Below are 18,676 nucleotides of genomic sequence, written 5' to 3' on the forward strand. Positions count from 1 at the left end.
ATATATATATATATATATATACACACGAGATAGCTTTGTTTAAAAGGTCTAATGGATCATGCTTGGAGCACAGTCTCAGTAATCTACAAGTGATGTAGTTTTGGAAAAGGACGTGGCTGCCTTATTTTGTAAGAAGCTCGTTTTTTCCTCATGCTTACTCTTCAGTTTTAATAACATCTCCTATTGCAGGTTTTATGTACCTGTAAGTCACAGCTCCACTCCTCTTGCGCACAACAACTTATTACTGAGGTGATCGCTGCTGCTGCTGTGTGTCGCTGGCTTTTTCATCTGCGATTCTTGTTATTTTGTCCAAGTAACAGGTTCAATATGACTTATGCTCTCGTCAGTATCTGTCAACATGTGTGCATATAAGCTTCTTATGGGCCAGGGAATAATAAATCTGTCCTGACTCATCGAAACCTGCTGGGATGGAGACACCCAAACCCACACACTCACACAATCTGTCCCAAACTGTCGTGTTAAACCGGTGATATCAGGGCAAAAATAGGACAGTGTCAAAACTGGTGCCAGGGAAGAAGATTACCACTGAATGTTATGCAACTCCTGACATTAGCTGCAAATGTTATCTATGCAGATAACGTCAGCTAGGTCAAATCAGTCAAATGAGGTGTGTTATTCGTGTGGTGCGAACGCTAGGACCCGAGTTGCTGGTTTTCTCCCCTGTCACAGCAAAGCACCCACACAGTTCAAAATAAAAGACCACTTGTTGATAGGTAACGTTTGCTAGTTTCGTCACCGTCAACACAGGCTGGACGTCTTTTTCCCCTCGAGACTTGCAAGTCTCGAGCTATAGCTTCGAAGCTACGTTTAGCGCGAGCGCAAACATCCGCGTACACCAACAAATCAAAGCAGTCTGTTATTTTGCTAACTCTAAGTTAGCACTTAGCTAACCTGGCGTTAGCTTTGCCTGCTAACATTACCTCGCTCGCGGAGCCCGCTGAATTTCCGAGTCGTCGAGCCGCATCGAAATATTCCCCAAACATTTCCGGAGGGCTTTCTATGCGACCATAGCTCAGGAAACAAGTTTCAAACAGAACGTCAAGCAAATGCCTGAACATCAAACATATTAAACTGTATTTGGCTCCCACTGACGAGATATCCTCTGAACAGGAAATAATGTCGCGTTCAACGTTCCTCGTACACTTCCAGTTCAGTGAATTATCCGCCTTCAACTGCTTCAGTGTGCTGGCGGCACTAGATTTTTTTTTATTGGTAAAACCTGAGCATCAAACGCATTCGAGTTACGAAACTAGTGTAAGAATAGTCGCTTTTCTTGCTGGATATGCGTTTAATGTTAGCAGTGTTATTATTAAATCGGCTTAAAAGTTATACCGTGCAATCTTCAGTGTTTGCACCTGCTTTTGGTTGCAAAAAATCCTGCTCTACCAAAAGCACGTTAATGCGTCATTAAACTCACGCTGAGCTCACTTCCTTTGTCGTTATTTGTTTATTGCAGGTGTGTCAAAGTCATTGTAGTTAATTTATATATTCTGTAGCGAAACAACAATAGTACTTTACTTACTTGTGATTTAAACAACTTCAGCAGTGGAAATGACACGTTTCTACTCACAGTTCGCAGTACTGCTGGTATCCCCACAGCAGAAATCGCAAGGCAATTACATGAAAAAAGGGATTGTGTCCACTCAGTTTTTACACATACTTGTAGCCTTCACCAGCTCGTTTTGACCGTTGGTGTCACGTTTTTTACCTAAAAGTTCCAAATAGCAGTGGGCTTCTTCTGTGTAGTAGTCAACGTATTGCTCTTACAGATAATAACATAAGTCCAAATCAAATTTGATAAGAAATGAAAACAAAAGTCTCGTAACATTGAGTCTGTAATACAGACTTTTTTCACACAGCGCCATGTAGGTTTGGATTTTTTCCTCTTAATAAACAGCTTCATGTAGAAGTGTTATCGTGTCTTATCTTTGTCTAATATTTACATTTGTTTGGTGATCTGAAACATTTATGTGTGACAGACATACAAAAAAAAAAAAGAAATCAGAAATCCAGACAGGAGCAAACACTTTTTCATATCACTGTATATTCCCTAGTTTCTTATGGAATTGTACTGCTGAGTGACATTGTAGTTCCTTTAGCTAATGCACTGCCAAGTAATTAAATCTAATAGCAAAAAAAAGTGAGAATGTGGAAGCAGAGTCATACTGTTCACAACTGCAGACTTAACCCCTACGCAGTGTTCCCCTTATTACCTGCAGGGTACCAAAGTGGGTTTTTTCACTCTCTCTCTTACATACTTTCTGTTTAATACTTGGTCATTTGTTTGTTTTGTGCTACTACAAAAATAAATAATCCCATTTGGGGACATTTAAGCTATTTGAGGCTCTAATCTTAATTTCAAGCTATTTTACAAAGATATAAGTTAAGGACTTTTCACTAAAATCTATATAAAAATATTATTTATTTCACAAGCTGAGAATAACTTCAAAGATTTAAAAACCCTGTGCCACTGGAATAATCTGCTTGAGTCTGTCACAACTGTAATTGCATTCAAATTCAAAATGAAAACTCTCAGAATAGTTACAATGTGTCTCTGATTATGTTTGTGGGACTGTTTTAAAAAAACAAATAAATTCTTATTTGTGGAGTGGGTACCGGTACTTTATCATCTGTTTAACACATATTGCGTAATAAAGTGTACCATTTAAATGGTCTCTTTATTCAAATCGAATTTCAATTAAAGACTACAATATAAGAGAGAGCAAGTTGGCAACAGTGGGGAGGAAGAACTTTACAGTGACATCCAGACACTGGTGTTGGGAAATTTTAATCGCCTATATTCCGTGGTCTATGAAATCTTCAGAGAGAGAGAGAGAGAGAGAGTGTCGTTATATATACAGAGATGCAAACAGGAACCAGGACAACAGCAGAAGGAGGGAGGCCCTAGATGGGGTGCCCAGTGCCAAAGAGTCCCAGAGGACCGGAGGCAACGGGAAGTCGACCCCGCTAGAGGCTGATCACCCTGGTACGAGGGGGCAAATACTTTTTCGCAGCACTGCATGTATTTGACACATGGACTGGCTATTCACAGTCCATGTGTGCGGGCCTTCAACTGAGCCAGATGCATATGATGTTAGGCAACAGAAAGAATGCTGATCAGCTGAAAAGTGGACATGAGCAGCAAAGGAAGTGACAGCAGAATTTACCAAGAAGAGGAAGTTGAAAAATAGATTATATAATAGAAAAGATTTTTTTTTTAAAAAAAAGAAGCACAGAACGTTGCTGCTGTGGGCAGTTTTTCCTGTTTTTAACACTCAAATAAATATCCATGGCAGTCTGAACATAAGTCCTGCTGATCTACTCCAGCCATCTCTTTAAGAGTGGTCTGAAAAAGAGAAATTATCCATTGAGGTCAGAAGAGAATGGCTTATTTTCAGCCAACAGGAAGTTACTTACAACCAAGATATGCAAAACATCTCTGAACCCACAACATCTGCAATCTTGAAGAAGATAGGCCACAGTGAAGAACACCAGGCCACTGTCACTCCTGTCAGCTAAGATCTAGAAACTGAGACAGTAATTCATACGAACTCTCAATCAACATTAAATTGCAGCCAGGGCTAAAGAATCTTGATTTTGGCAGACACAATATAAAGTACTCAATTCATCCAGCCTTGTATCAACAATCCAGGCAGCTGGTGGTGTAATGATGTGCAGGATATTTTCATGACACACTCTGGGCCTCTTAGTACCAACTGAGCATCATTTAAGTACCACAGCCTACCTGAGTATTGTTGCTGGCCATCCATTTATGACCACAGTGTATCAATCTTTTGGTGGCTGCAGGGTGGATGCAGACATCATGTCACAAACCTTAGATTATCTTAAACTGGTTTCTTGAACATAACACTGAATTTAATGTACTCAAATAGCCCTTTGGGATGTGAGGACATGTGAGAATCACACATGTGAGCAATAGCACACGTGTGATTATTATGCACCAAAATCTCTGAGGAAAACTTTCAACCTCTTATTGAAACTGTGCCATGAAGAACTAAGCCAATTATAGGTACAAGCAGATCCAGCCCAGTTCTAGCAAGGTGTACCAAAAAAAAGTTGATTGAGTCAAAATATTACAATTGAAATATATTTTGTGTGTATACAAATTATACAAAAAGCAATTTGTAAAAAAGAACCATGTTAAACGTCATTTTGGATTTTCCATCAACACAGAACATCATTAGCAACAAAAAACAATCTAACCTCCACGTCCAGAAGCTGCATGTTGTCAGATTAACCACCAAGTGGCAGCGTATGCTAACAGTCACAGTAGCATCAGTGAGCCCTGTGCAGATTCTAGTCTTGTTATTGTGGACATTCATCTGTTATTATCTGATGTTGTCAGAAAGCAAACATACTGCTAAATGTAGCCTAACTGCATTAAAAAAAAAACTGAGAAAAAACAGGTTAGGTTATGTATTATTTAAAAAAAATAAATTAATAACAATTTAAAAAACAAAACAGCATTATGTTACTACACGAAAAAAAAAGTCTGAGCTGTTGTATACACCTCAGGCTGGAGAGTGAGAGTACAGAATCAGACCCGACTGGCACATTTAGCTAAAACAAATTCCAGCATTATTCAGACATAAATGCAAAGCAGTCGAAGACCAGAGGGTGATTATTTATAGAGTGGTGGAGCTGGATTGACTTGGCGGATGAGTGACTCATTCGCAGTTGAAGTAGAAATCTGCTCTATATGAATTGCCCTAATTAATATCTTGTGTAGGATTTCAATAACCTCATATTTCTGGATGCCAGAAAAAGGCTTGTCTGTCAGTGAGAGTCTAAGGGCTTTGAAGGCATGACAAAATCAGTTGTAATGAGTTTTGTGTTTTATTTTTGGTCCCTGTCACATTAGTCAGTGTGAACATCTAGATTTCAGGAGTAAGACTGCTGAATTCCACAGAAGCCTTACATTCTTTTAACATTTGGCACTGAAGCAAACCCAGCTTTTATTATTAAATATATTTTTGTCACTAGAGGGCAGTGGAAAAGGCAAAGGTCTACAGTTGTGGTAAATGGTCTTGTGCTTTTCTACCCCCAACTGAACACTCAGAACTTTTTGCTACAAGCTTCATTCACCCAATCACACACCTTCGTGCTTTTAAGCACTTTGATCTAATTCAGTTTAATTTATATATTTACAAATTACAAGAACAGTTACCTCAAGGTGCTTTATACTGTAAGGTAAAAACCCTGCAATAATACCCCAATAATCAGATGACCCCTATGAGAATTCACCTGGCGACAGTGGGAAGGAAAATCTCCCTTTTAACAGGAAGAAACCTCTGGCAGAACCAGGCTCAGGACAAAAGACATACTGTTCACACAAACAGTCACATTTCAATGAATACATGGGAGAAGGGGGGGGGGGGGCACTTATGGTTCAGAATCTTGTCCAAAGATACTTTGAAATGTAGACTTGGGGAGCCAGGGATTGAACCACCGAACTTGGCAGACAACCCGCTCTACCACCTGAGCCACAGCCAGGTGGTCTGTCATCTCTGTTTGTCTCACTGTAATAAAAGTAATTGCACACCACTGTGTTGGAATAGTCCAATCACAAGCCCCTAGATGGGGTGCTGGTGAGTATTTGTATATGTTCAGAGCAGCTGCCTGCTGCTAAAAGTAAGTAGATATGAGCTGTTAGAGAATCAAAACAGCAATGCTGAAAAGCAGGCTGTAAAATAAAAAACAATGTGCTTAAAGACACTAAAACAAGCTGCAGAGCTCAAGGGATACAATGATGAGAAATGTGTCACTGTAAAGAACATTTCATCACCCAAACTGGGAGGCTATAGGGGTTTTGCAGAAACATGACCGCTTACCACGTGACAAGGGTTCCCGTTTTCGCCGGGGCTATTGTGCTTGTGTCCAGTCACAGCCATCAGTGATGGCCCATCATGCACACCAGATGTGAGGATGTGCACCAGATGTGTGATTCATAAAAATAAGGTGCCGTTTGGTCCCAGTTGCATAATAAACTGGGTGACTGAAGCTCCTATTTTGTCTTTTTTTTGCTTATTTTTCAAAGGAAATGCCCATGTGATTTCTGTTATCATTTACTGTATTTTTCCTGTATTGTTTCAGATTAAACTGAATATCAACACTGTACTGCATTTATATTGTACGAATATGAACATACAGTTCCTATTTACACTATTCCTAGCTGACTGTGCATTGTGCTTCTGGCAGGCCAGACCTTTTTTGATAGTTAAGAGTTGGCAACCCTACATGTGACATTAACTTGTCGGCCATTTTGGATATTTAATAATACGGTTTACTAAACATAGTAAACATATACTCTCTTGGAGGAAGTACATTTTCTTGACAAGCATCTTGCTTGTTATTTGGAAAAACTCGGCAAGGCATATGGATAGCCATAATTTTCCATCAGTGTGTTCTGCTGTTAGCTCCTGTTCACCGGTATTCACGGCTGTTACTGAAACTTTTTTTGAAATGGATTTGATGTTGGCAGACTCGTACTTAGCAAATAAACTCTTGTGATGTGAAAGTGAAATCAAACTGTTAATCAGAGGGAAATTAAGTTTTAGGATGCTAGAGGCTAATGTTAGCTTGCATGACTAGCTTGCATGGTTAGCTTGTTACGTTGTCACTTAGCCATCTCTTGTTACCTGTCCAGAGACGGGAGGGTCACATCTGCTGACAATAACTCATTGCAGTAATATCAAGATTAAATAATTATGTTCATATGAGACTTCTTATGTTAGAGGAAGAGGATGAAATGGAGATGAGAAGGCGAGAATTGTGCTGGAGGAGGCAGACGAAGAAGAAATAATGAAAATATCAACGTAAAAATTTTAAATGGTACATATTGTTTGAAACAGATACTGGTTATTTAAAAAATTCAACTAACCCATAATTGTTATACTGTTATACTATTTATCTGATGCCTTTATTCATTAATTAGTTTTTTTTTCTCGTATTCTTCTATCTAAAAAACATGATTAAAAAAAGATTTTCCCTCTGTCCTTGATTGTCCTTGATGATTACTGCACCTAACCCTGCAGCATGTAGGCGTTGTGAGGGAAAAGTAGTGATAATTTCTACGTAAACAACGGATTAGTGATGATTACGTCCAACATGGCAGACAGGTCTTGAGTGACGTGCGCATGACGTCCTCTGTATGTAACGCCTCTGTATGATTTCAGAATCTGCAAAACGTATTATTAATATCACAATTGAAATTATCCTTATTATCTAGGTTTGATTAGTTAGCTGCATATTGTTTGTAGTATTCAGATCACTGACTTTCACTTGTGTTGTCTATTTTTCACACATCCTCTTAAATTACACAGTTGTTAAACACTAATCTTTCCTCAAGCTGTGTTTTTATCCCAGCATGGATTCTATTTAGTTTCCACCTAGGCTGGGTGATGAATGAAAGAAGGTAAGAGGGAATAAAAGGAGTAGTCTTCAACAAAGTTTCTTGTTAACAGTCACAAAGAATTGCTGCAGGCATCTATTGAGATAAACAGAAAGCCTTCTTCTGTGTTCTTCAGCTTCATGTTCTGGTCCCATTTACTGATCATAATAAATCTATAGCTTTTTAAAGGCCAAACTGTTCTGTTTTAAAGAGCAGCGCAGCGCTTTGTCCTACAGTAACCTCTGGTCATGACTGTTGTCGACTACTCTTATTACATTACAGCTTGTGGGCACATTTCATTTCTAACAGGAAACTCCCTCCTTGCTTCTCTCCTCCTGTTCAGCCCTACATTCTTGCCAGATGCCTGCCTACAGTTTAGGAATCAAAACAGGACTCAGCTGATCAGCATTTTTATGACTGCGTATTCAGGCCACATTAGCAAAAGTGTCCAAGAGCAGAGCAGGAAAGGAGGAAACTGTTTTGTTTGTTTTTTTGCTTTGAAGCTGGTCCCAGTTCCTTCCAGGTGTTCCCCTCCCATTCCCCATGCAGTCAAGCACAGCTAGAAAACACTGACAGCCAAAACATGATATGTGTAGAGAGCTGTAGCTTCCTCTTAGCTTTGTAGATTACCGAAGTGAGAGGTGGTGCAGCATGCAGCAGGATTCAGAGTACTGGAAAGTAATTACAGGATTGAAACCTGCCTGCTGCTTTTTTTTTAAAGCCAGATTTACTGTGCTGTAATCCCTGCTGTCATTTAGCACTGCAGGAAATTCAGATTGGTGTCACTTCTATGAGACAATCTCTGGTATTATCAGAGAGCAGGTGACTACAGAGAAATGAAAGGAGAGAAGCTGGTAAATTTGCCTGCCAGTACCGCAAAACTGTCGATATTTGAAGATTCATGTTTCTTTCTTCCAAGATTTGTTGGGGGAATGTTGGACATCTGTTACTATCCTTTTTCAATCACGGTTTCTGCATGTGTATTTTTATATCGATGCTAATGTTTCCTTGGACTTGACAGTTTTTTGCTGTGTTTCTTGTTGTTTCTTTTGATGTGAATCAATGAATGTTAGACGAGTCAAATGGAGTCTACTCATAACAGACTTTTGCATGGACACCGGACACAAAGGGAAATTAGCATTCAATTTGACATGTGATTCTGGCCAAATGGTGAATTAAAGTCAAACTTGTTTCCTATTTACTTATTTGTCTTCAACAAGAACATAAAAAGTCTCATTTAGTGCCAGTAAATAGATATATCAGACTATTCATGTAAGCTGGGACCCAAAAACAAAAACCCCAAGAAGACAGCTCCAAATAGCCCCTTAGCTTTTTTAAGATACCTTTGTTTCCCACAGTGCATTCGAAACTATCACTAAGAACAGTACTCAAGATTTCTGGTTTCTGTACTGTACACTGTACACAGATATTTCACACTATAAGCTTGTTATAAAAAGACTGAGTGTGAATAAAAATACTTTCACACCATTTCTATACTTGTTATTTTCTCACATGCTGGTACATTGTCACTGTAAACCTCGTAGCAAATGTTGATCTATGTCTGCCTGACAAGCATTACTAGAATAACAACATAGCAAAAGGATTAGTGTTTTTCTTTTTTCTTTTTTTTAATTTTATTTCTGCAAATAGGAAAATAGCATTTCTGGTATTCAAAAAAAACAAACAAACAAAAAGAAAATATCGCCTGTGCTCAGGCATCACAGAGAGAGAGAGAATTGGATGATGATGATTAGGGAATACAGGTCTGGATGTAGGTCAGTAGAAGCAGCCTGGGGAGGCTCAGACACAAAGACAGCACTGGTTCAGACAGATAAACACGTCTGCCCGTCTGTTTCTACGCTACAGAGCATGGCTGCTTGGAAAGAATGAAACCTAGGGTTTCCAGAATGCTAAGAATCACAGATATAAGAACGATTGCTGTGTAAATAAGTGCTCTATTTTTGCGCTTATCCATAAGCACCAGTGTTGCTCCAGCTAAAGTTAAGACTGCCGGTAGCCTGCAGTTTGTAGTTATAAGTGCCTGTTCAACAGAGATAATCCAGCTATGTGAGGTGTTACGCTTGTAATTACAGCCTATTTTGTGAAGCACCGGTAGGTTAACAAGCACCACAAGGTTGAGATCAAATAACACACGGTAATACCGACCGCCATGGGCAGTTGAACCTTCCTTACAAAAATTGCTTCACTATGTTTTTTCCGCATTTTGCTGTTCCAGTGCATTTTATGGAACTGCCATAAGAGCAGGAGTGTTTTCTGACTGTTTCTCACTTTTCACTAGCACAAGTGCACTTGAGACCAGCAGACTCAGCTTAATGGTTTATGTGAACGGGTAGAGCGGGACTCCAAATCCCAGAGCATAATCAGTCCGACATTCCACAGACTGATCGCGCTACAATCAAACTCACATAACAGACTGAAAACCTCTCCAGGAACACCACTGAATAGCTTAATGCGCTGATTGAAAATCCTTGGATTTCAAAACAAACAAACATCTATATAAAGGCTACAAGCTGTACACGTCATCTGTGTCCTTAATATTCAGTACACATTATATTGAATATGCTAATACAAATGATTGGATAGATGTTAGCTGCCTTTCCAGCTATTCATACTATTAGCTTTTCTTGCTGCTATAACCAAAAAAATAAACGTTTACAGTAAGTGCTACTGTAAATAAAAAAAAAAAGCAAAGTTTCACATCACTGTTGCACCTTATAGGCCCATAACTACTTTGTGTGTGTGTGTGTGTGTGTGTGTGTGTGTGTGTGTGTGTGTGTGTATGTTTTTTAAGCCACATCAATGGGCTGCACAATGATTTCCAGAGAACAAAGAGCTTATAAACCGTATAAATGAAGGTGTCATTTTCATCCTCCCTCAGAGGGCCAGAACAGGGATTTCAGGTTTGGCAACCCCGTGTTCAGAGTCACAGTTAAATAAGAGCAGTCATATGATAACAGCAGGCTCAACAGAGGTTTTGTGAGATGGACAAAGGCATCGATAAAGAGATTAGGACATACTGGGACTGAGAAAAGGCATACAGGTCCAAAGCATTTTGGATCACGACTGGATGAATGCGATCAAGGCCAGAGGTGTGGTCCAGAAAACAGTGAGTTTTGCTCAACTTGGCCAAATTATCGGGGACACCAGCAGTTCAATACGACTAAACTATCTCTGCTGTGAGGAGCCTCGGCATCCCTCTGAAAGTACTTTCAGAAGAATTCAGAAATTGGGAGCGGGTTTCCGAACTCTCTCGCGCGTATCGCGTTAACGATTAGAACACATAAGTGCAACAACGGAAGCTTCATCTGAACCATTTGAACCCTGAAGTTTACCTTTGAGGAAGCAAATCGATTGCAAAAGTAGAAAAAAAAAGATTCTATAATTACAGATGCTCCCATTACTGGTTAGCACTCTACTTCCCACAGCACCTGGCAGCTTGGTAACTGGAGCAGTGGGGCACGCAGTGGTTACAAGAGGAGCCCTTATAAGAATGTCTGCTGCTCTGCATTCTGCCACGCATGAGTGCGCAAAGGCCAGGAAATCCACTTTGAGCTGACTTTTTCCTGAGGTGGCTGCTAGCTCGGTACAATATGAGCAGCTCACAAGGAGCACTGAAGGTAAAACAGAGGGGAGGAAGAGACGGGACAGAAACTTTGAAGTGAAACGGCAGCCAACTCCCGAGATTCTTCTGAAAGTCCAGCTCGTAAAGCACCAAAAGTCCTGAGGAGGCCCGGACCCTCACCGCGCTGCCCAAATCGAAGCTGGGCAAGGGAGGCACGGCAGGTGTGGGCGGGTGGATGCTGGGCAGGGGTCAGGTCAGCTGAGGGTATCACACGGTGGCTCTGATAATCCTGCTGGGCCTGGAGCTGCGGTGGACCTTTGTGTGTTTGGAGAGGTGGTCGCTGCGGGCAAACTTCTTCTCACACAGTGAGCACTCGTAAGGCTTGACGCCCGAGTGAGAGCGGCGGTGACGAGACAGTTCGTCGGAGCGGGAGAACCTGGAGACACAAGAACAGAGGGGTGGTGTTATCCACAGCTTGAAGGAGGTTTAGAGACACACCAGCTAACATAGCCATTAATCGGGACATACCAAATCCCTTCCTCCCAATGATGGATAAGATTACACAAATTAATATTGGATTTATTATATGAATCAAATCCATTCTCATGTTTTGCAGTTAAAGATGAGATATTTGTAGAACTTCTGCCAGCAGATCTCCTGTGTGGGAGGTACAGTAAAGGTTCAGGAACTTCTGGGGCCGAGCGTGCTGATTGGCCAAATGTTTTTGTGCTTTTGTAAGTTTTTTTTTTTAAAAACCTGCAGGTCATTTTAAGCATTCACAGAATAAAAGTGGGAACTCTGGCATAAAGAGAAGGATTTATCTTGTAATTGCTCACAGCCTGTCATTTAGTCCTGTAACAGAGAGAGTAGAACAGCTAAGAAGTGACTATTATCTTCACTGAGCTTCAAACTTAGATAAGGAGTTAAAACAAGTCTCAGTCCCTTTGGAAGTCCCTGACATCAATCCTCAAAGCTAAAAGGCATTAAAAGTCTTTAATGACACAAACGTAATCACCGTTCCTTATTAAGACTGAATAAGCTGGCAATGGGTAACAGGAGACTGAGAGGCTGAAATCAATATTTAGCAGATGAAAATGAGAAAATGATCATAGGAAACAGTTTCCGCACGCTCAGTTACAAATGATTCTTTATTAATATGAAGCACTCCAGTGCGTTAACAGCCCTGGAAAAATCTGATTCTTTTACCTCAACAATCATTTAAGGCACCACTTCAGCAGCTGAGGAAGGCCTTGTACAGACACTGTAGCACAGGCTCAAACACCCCTCTCTCTTCATATCAGTGAGACCACCCGGGGAGACCAACGTTTCATGTTTAATAACTACCATCTCAGTCTCATCGGTGATCACCATCACACCTCACAGGTACTTTTCAACCACCTTTGCCCCGCCCTAAAACACACAATATCATAATAATGTATGCATGTTCCCTATCTTACAGTTAACTGAACGCCGAATGGTGACCTTACACCTGCGTTCACCATGCGCATGCTTGCTGACGTTTCATGCACATTTGGTACGTTCATCTATTTTGTTGATGTTCTACATTTGTTAACGGTTTTTATCTTCGACAAAATAAGCCAGTGTAAAACTGCTTAAAAGTGCAGCAGAGCAGGCGACATCAGCATGAAGATAAGATCCCGAAGGCTGGGTGAGCATAATCATATCATGAGACACTTTCTGAAGCAACCTGCTGGGTATTAAATACTCAATATCTATTTGATTATTTATGTTATTCATATTATTTTGATGCATTCCAAATTTCAAATAGTTTCATTGTTCATAATAAATTTGTTATATTTTTACTAAACTACATGCAGGTCTTTGCTAGCTTTTTAGATTTTTTCGTCAAGACGTCAAGATGAACATAATATAAAGAATCTAACATCATGCTGTTTTGAGGAATACTTGAATCTCATAAACTCATGAGCTAAACATTTACTAAGGCCACAGATCAAGTGTCATTTTACTGTGGGCTTCGATATAATCGGACTTCATTTTGCAGCCAGAGGTGCTGCCCCCTACTGACTGTTAGAAGGAATGCAGGTTTTAGCCACCTCAATACTGGCTTCACTTCCCAGAACTGGAAGCTTCACACATCTTTTAAGTAAACTGTTTTTACATGAAGGTATTCATATAAAGTTATGCTAATTTATGTGCATAATATTGTCAATTGACAAAATAGCTTTGACAATTGACTGCTGATTACCATCAAACCTTTGGAGCCAAAGGGAAAAAAACACTAGACAAAAAGCACTTCTAGACACAAAGCTTAATGGGCTGTTAACCAGGAAGATGCTTTGTTAAACTCGTAAAGTATAACCGAGATGGAAACTGAAATTCTTTGTTGCTATGAAAGTATTCTGTGGATGCATAACAAACCCTTGTGAATAAAGGAGCAGCTGAAATTGTTTATTCTTCTTCCGTTTCCTCATATTGTAATAAACGTACCGTGGCGTGTTTGTGCAAGGTCTGTTGCTCTAACTAGTCTTGCTGGATCAGGCCATCTGCTTAATCAGTGCCAACAATCAATCATGGGGAAAAACCCCTAAAACCTCATCTTAACTGTTAAACCTGCTACAGTCTGCATCATGTTCCATACCTCCACCCACACTCGGGCCAGCTACACGTGTAGGGTTTCTCTCCTGTGTGACGGCGGAAGTGAGCTTTCAGGTGGCTGCTTTTGGTGTACATCTTCCCACAGCCTGGGTGGGAGCACTTGTGGACCCTTTCAGTAGGTGGCACCCTCGTCATCCGAGGAGCCATTGCTTTTAGCACACCGCCTCCATGGCCCCCGACCCCAGTCAAGCCTGTGATCTCCAGAGTCCTCATAGTGATTGGCAGAGGGGCGATCTTTACATACTTCTGGTCAGTTGGCTTGTTATCACCACTGTTTAGTGATAACAGAGTGGCGTGGGTGGAGGGCACCTGGGGAGCCAGCAGGGTTACATTTTGTCCTGTAGCACCTTGAAGCCCCATGACCACATGGGTGAGCAAAATCCCACTTTGGGCCCTTGCAGGAGAGCCTGCTGGATTCTGGGCCTGGGCCAACGGAAGAGGCTGGAGTTGGAGCACCAAAGGAGCACCCAGGAGCACCGGTGGGGACAAGGTGGGTGGTGAGGGGTTAACTTGGGCACAAGAAGAAGGGTCAGCTGGAATGGGGCTATTTCTCCCGCCTTGAGTGGCATCTGAGCTAGACGTGCATTGGGAGGCATCAGTCTTTGGATCATTGATAGTCTCTGAGGAAGCAACCGGGAGAGCCGAGGCAGGTGGAGGGTCAGCGGAGCTGCATGGTTGAGGGGAGGCCTCCTCCTTTGGAACAACCATCCCATCTTTGACTATTTCCATCTTTTCCCTCAAAAACTCTTCGATGTCCTCCAAGGTTGGGGAAAACGGGGAACAGGGGTGGAACGAGAATTCAGGCAGCTTAGGCTCCTGACTGGCAGCTTCCCCTTCTCCCAAGAAAATATGGAGACGCTTTTCTCCATCCTCATCCTCCTCCTCTTCTTCATCTTCCTCATCCTCTCCTGGGCTGGAGCTGTGCAGAACCTCCACTTCCCTGGCTTCTGGGCTGTTGCAGGAGGCCGAACTGCCCCCCTGGCTGCGGTCTCCGTCCCCGAGGTCAAGGGAGAAGAGGCTGCTGCTGTCCCTGAACAGGTCATTTTCCAAACTCAGCATTCTGCTGCTGAGAGACACCATTGATCCTGTCCGAACACTGCAGATGTAGGGGATGTAGAGGAAACTCGATCCAGAAGAGGAGACACAAAGACCTGCAAAGGCAGCAGTGAGACCAGATTTTATTACCCAGCAGAAAGTAAAAAGGCAGGAGGGCCTGAGGACCTCAATGACTCGATTATTGACTTCAAAATAAATATAGTCGATGCATTTGGCAACAAAAAACATTTTTCTCCTTCAGTTTTTCTCCTTAATATTCAAGTCAAAGTTATATTGTAAACTTTGATTATGTCAGAGGGTTAAAACTAATACTGGAACACAGAAAAAGAAATGAGCAAATACTCTAATGATGCGCTGAATCACACACATATCTGTATAAACGTACCAGGTGGTCCAATATCGATAATATCTAGAAAAACATATGCAGGGTAGTTGGGGTAATGGCATCATTTAAAATTTCTCTTTTAATACTGGATGTCCATACATATAACAAGTTTTGGCAGATGAGTGCATGGCATCCTCTCAGCCACACTGTTGCAAAACTTTTCATGCATAGCAGCATATTAGGACCCCTGCGGACAGCTGGGTCTAAGCCCCCCCGAACCAATACACTGTTGGAGTTTACCGATCTATCTTATTAGCAGTTTTTAGACATATAAGAGTCTTGAAAAATCTCTGTGGTGATATTTTATGACTTTATACTTTTTTAACAAATGTCCTGGGGATGAGCTGAATGATTTGCTGCTGCACGCAAACAAGGTTAATCATGATTGGGTGCTCTCCCGCTGGTACATGCATACTTTCTGGGCAGTTTATTTCCTGCTTCTGTGAAGAGAAAAGTAAGAATGTATGAGCAGGAGTGTGAGAATTCCTTGGTGGTGCAATGCAGAGTCTACTCCCAGTTAGTGTAAGTCTCTGGTCCTCACTTGGATAAATAAATACTTTGAGCTCTAATATAACGTTAAACAAGTCAGGTACTAAACGTGGACTCTGACAAAGGGCCCGTGCAGCACGCTGCTACAGCATCAGGGCACAACAAATCTGACTGTCATTGTGCTTCAGCAAGGTTACCACCTTTCAACTATCCACTCGAGTGAGAACGTGGGAACCCCAGGGGGTGAGGGGTGGGGGTGCGGGGTGTTAGTCATTTGGGTTGAGGCGGCCCTTTAAATAGAGGCGCTGCTGTACATTTACAGTATTACTAAGTATCAATACCAAATTTTCAGACAGTTGATTGCTCATAAAAGCGTTTTATTTACTCAATGAATGCCACACACTGGAAATCCTGTTCCTGTGTGAGGATAACTCATCTAACCACAGCAGCTTATGACACAACTAAAACATTTTTATTGTCACCGGGCTATTTCCTGCCCAGTTATTTTAGTGACTAACAAACATGTCTGTTTATACTGCTTAGAATAATCCATGTAAGGCTACATGTTGCATTTTAGTTATATTTATTTATTTACAAGCATGCCAATAATAAACCACAATAAACCTGTGGCTCCACTCTGTCGCCTTGGAGATGCACATGTCTGGAGATCCAACAGCTAGAAGCAAAAGGGCAGGCTACCAGGGGTGCCACTAATGGGGGTGCTGGGGGGTCACTGGCCACCCCCTCAAAATTTGCTGGTAGTGGCTTCCCATTACAAGACTGTCCTATGTTGGTAATTCTAATAAACGTGAGCACAAGAGAGAGGACGCCACCCTCTTATTTGATTTTCATATGTACCTATTTTCTAACTAGGCATAGAATTCTTCTCTTTTTTCCCCATATTTTTCAAGTAACCTATGTTTGACAACAGCATAATAAAATTGGAAATTATATTTTTGGTGTGCCACCCCAATATTTTTAGTGCCCCCCATATGGCGACCCCTATGAAAAAATTCTGGCAGTGTGTCTGCTGTCGAACCAGGGTTCACATGGACTGAGGCCTCTTCTTTAACACTACACCACAGGTGCCCTGTAACCACAGGCTGGCTTTTATTTTGTGTGCTTTTGCAGCTTTTATTTTTTAAAGTCATTTCCTAAGCTGCAGTGCATTTGACCTCTCACGTCCATCGCAGTGTTGGTGCTGAAACACAGAAAAAGCCTGATGTGAACGCTAAACAGTGTAAGAAACAGCAACCCTGTCTGGAGTTATGCAACAAGTGCTGGGACCCCAAAACGCATCGGGACTCAGATTTAATCTTCTGGAGGGTCCCCGGGAGTGCGTTTACATCCCCTCACATGTCCGCAGCCCTTATGTTTAAAGCCAGCGTCCTGATCACAATAACCCCGTGTGCTTATGTAAAGGCTGTTTGTGGGTGCTGTCAGAGGGCACATGTGGCAGCAGGGCCTCGCTGCTCGCGCAGAGCACGGCCGCTTGCGCAGGGTAAACAAGGGCCGCACAGACGCGCCCACAAACACGCCAGAGAGCGCGAGCGTCGGATCACCGAGAGAGAAAAGATGGAAAATCCACGGCGCGACTGCCTGAGAAACGAGCGAGCGCTCCTCCGACAGCATGGCAGTACAACTGTGCCCACTCAGACATCCACGAGCCTCAAGTTCGCCTGGGTCATAAAAACTGCTCTATTTATACTCCTCGGTCTTTCCGGAGGAGTCGAGCGGCGCGATCCCGGCGGCTGCTTCGACCTACCGTGCTTCAGAGCGGGGAGAGTGTTCGCGGAGGTGGCGCAGTCCACGGCTCTCCGTGTTTCGCCTTTATTTCTAGTCTCCGTCGTGTTATTGTCGTCGCGCACTCGCGTCCCGTCTTTGCCACGGGTCCATGTTGGCATTTCTTTTCCCAGCGTCACGTGACGGCATCGCTGCACAACTCGGAGGCACGGGTCCCTTTCCGCGCCTTTGATTGGACCAGCGCCGCGGAGGCTCGCCCAAAAAGGAACGCGCTGATTGGCTGCCGCTCAATAAATTCTGACTACCATGTGTTGTTAGAGGGGAAGCTGTGCTGTTTTAACAGGATGCACCGTAGCCAGCAGATGTGCGGGGAAGGAGGTGGAAGTGGGGGTGGCGGACACACTGATAAGAGGTCAAGATTAACCCGGGCCATCAGAACAACCTGCAGTTACTACTAGAGATAAAGCTGCCGTGGAAGCACTGCTACCCACTTGTCTAAGTTCCGTGAAGCGAGAAATCAGGGAGGCACACAGAGCATCTGTTTATATCAAATAGCACAACATCCACCCATAACATGGATAGATGGATGGAACAAACATGCATGTGGACAGCTGGATGAAACCTGTGCAGGAACCAGAAGAACCTGCAGACTCAACACTCAGAGGCTCCAGCCTACCAGAAGATTCAAATCTTCCAGTTGTGGGGCAACAGTGCTCTGAATCACGTGACCGTGATTTACTCCACCTATGAATCTTTTTAGGTAAACTTGACTATCCCATTCACACACGTTGGTCCAGAGCAAAAGGAAGAAAGAGCCCGATATTAGAAGTTTCTTTTTAATTTTTCAGTGTTAAAAATAAAATACTATTTAGAAGATTTAGAAGGGTTGTTACCAGTTTGGTAACTAATCCAGTGGAAATGTTGCCTGTGCTTCTGATTTCCAGCCAACCTGAATAACATAGTCGCTAATAGCGACTCGCTATGATTCCTTAAAATCACAGACATGTGTGATGCGTCACATCTGAGCTCTTGAAGTCCAGGTGTTTATGAGTAAAAAGTGCACGAATTCATCATGAATGTAATGACAGGATACGTGTGACATATGTGCACATTCGAGCAGCTCCAAATTTACCTGAAATCAGGCAGAACTGTCGCACTGTCTCATTCAAAAGAGGACAGAAGAGTAAATCGTGCCTATGTGCGCCGTTGGCTCAGCAAGTTATCATCTTAAATGCGAAAGAATAAGAACTTAAAATCCCCACAGAAGGTCTGCTGGCCAGAGGCATTTGGCATAAACAGATATGCAAAAGGTTCAAAGTGCTGCACAAAAATTCACAATGTAGGAAATGAA

The 18,676-nt window shown here is 42.2% G+C and overlaps 2 protein-coding genes across 2 annotated transcripts in view; both read right to left on the bottom strand.

Moving 5' to 3' along the window:
- Positions 1-1,166, bottom strand: part of elk4 (ETS transcription factor ELK4) — a 24,189-nt gene extending 23,023 nt beyond the window's left edge. Inside the window, exon 1 of the mRNA XM_005726677.2 lies at positions 942-1,166. The gene's annotated coding sequence lies outside the window, so the exon portion shown is untranslated. The remainder of the gene's footprint in view (positions 1-941) is intronic.
- Positions 1,167-9,145: 7,979 nt separating this feature from the next.
- On the bottom strand, positions 9,146-17,513 carry LOC102199620 (Krueppel-like factor 15). The gene is made up of 3 exons (XM_005726678.1): positions 17,348-17,513; positions 13,636-14,803; positions 9,146-11,451 (listed from the first exon to the last, which is right to left on the bottom strand). Exons 1-3 carry the CDS (start codon positions 17,484-17,486, stop codon positions 11,283-11,285), a joined length of 1,476 nt encoding a protein of 491 aa, XP_005726735.1. The 5' UTR covers positions 17,487-17,513; the 3' UTR covers positions 9,146-11,282.
- Positions 17,514-18,676: the final 1,163 nt, after the last annotated feature.

This window comes from Pundamilia nyererei, unplaced genomic scaffold (assembly GCF_000239375.1).
Source record: "Pundamilia nyererei isolate P.nyererei 1_Seehausen unplaced genomic scaffold, PunNye1.0 scaffold00021, whole genome shotgun sequence".
In the NCBI taxonomy this organism is placed as follows: Eukaryota; Metazoa; Chordata; class Actinopteri; order Cichliformes; family Cichlidae; genus Pundamilia; species Pundamilia nyererei.

Bases quoted from the DNA above. Each gene is read 5' to 3' on its own strand.
- LOC102199620 (XM_005726678.1), bottom strand. From the start codon at position 17,486: ATGCCAACATGGACCCGTGGCAAAGACGGGACGCGAGTGCGCGACGAC. The intron at 14,804-17,347 runs GTAGGTCGAAGC...CTGCCTTTGCAG, and splicing joins TCTCCCCGCTCTGAAGCACG to GTCTTTGTGTCTCCTCTTCT. The intron at 11,452-13,635 runs GTATGGAACATG...TTGTGTCTCCAG, and splicing joins TGGCCCGAGTGTGGGTGGAG to GTTCTCCCGCTCCGACGAAC.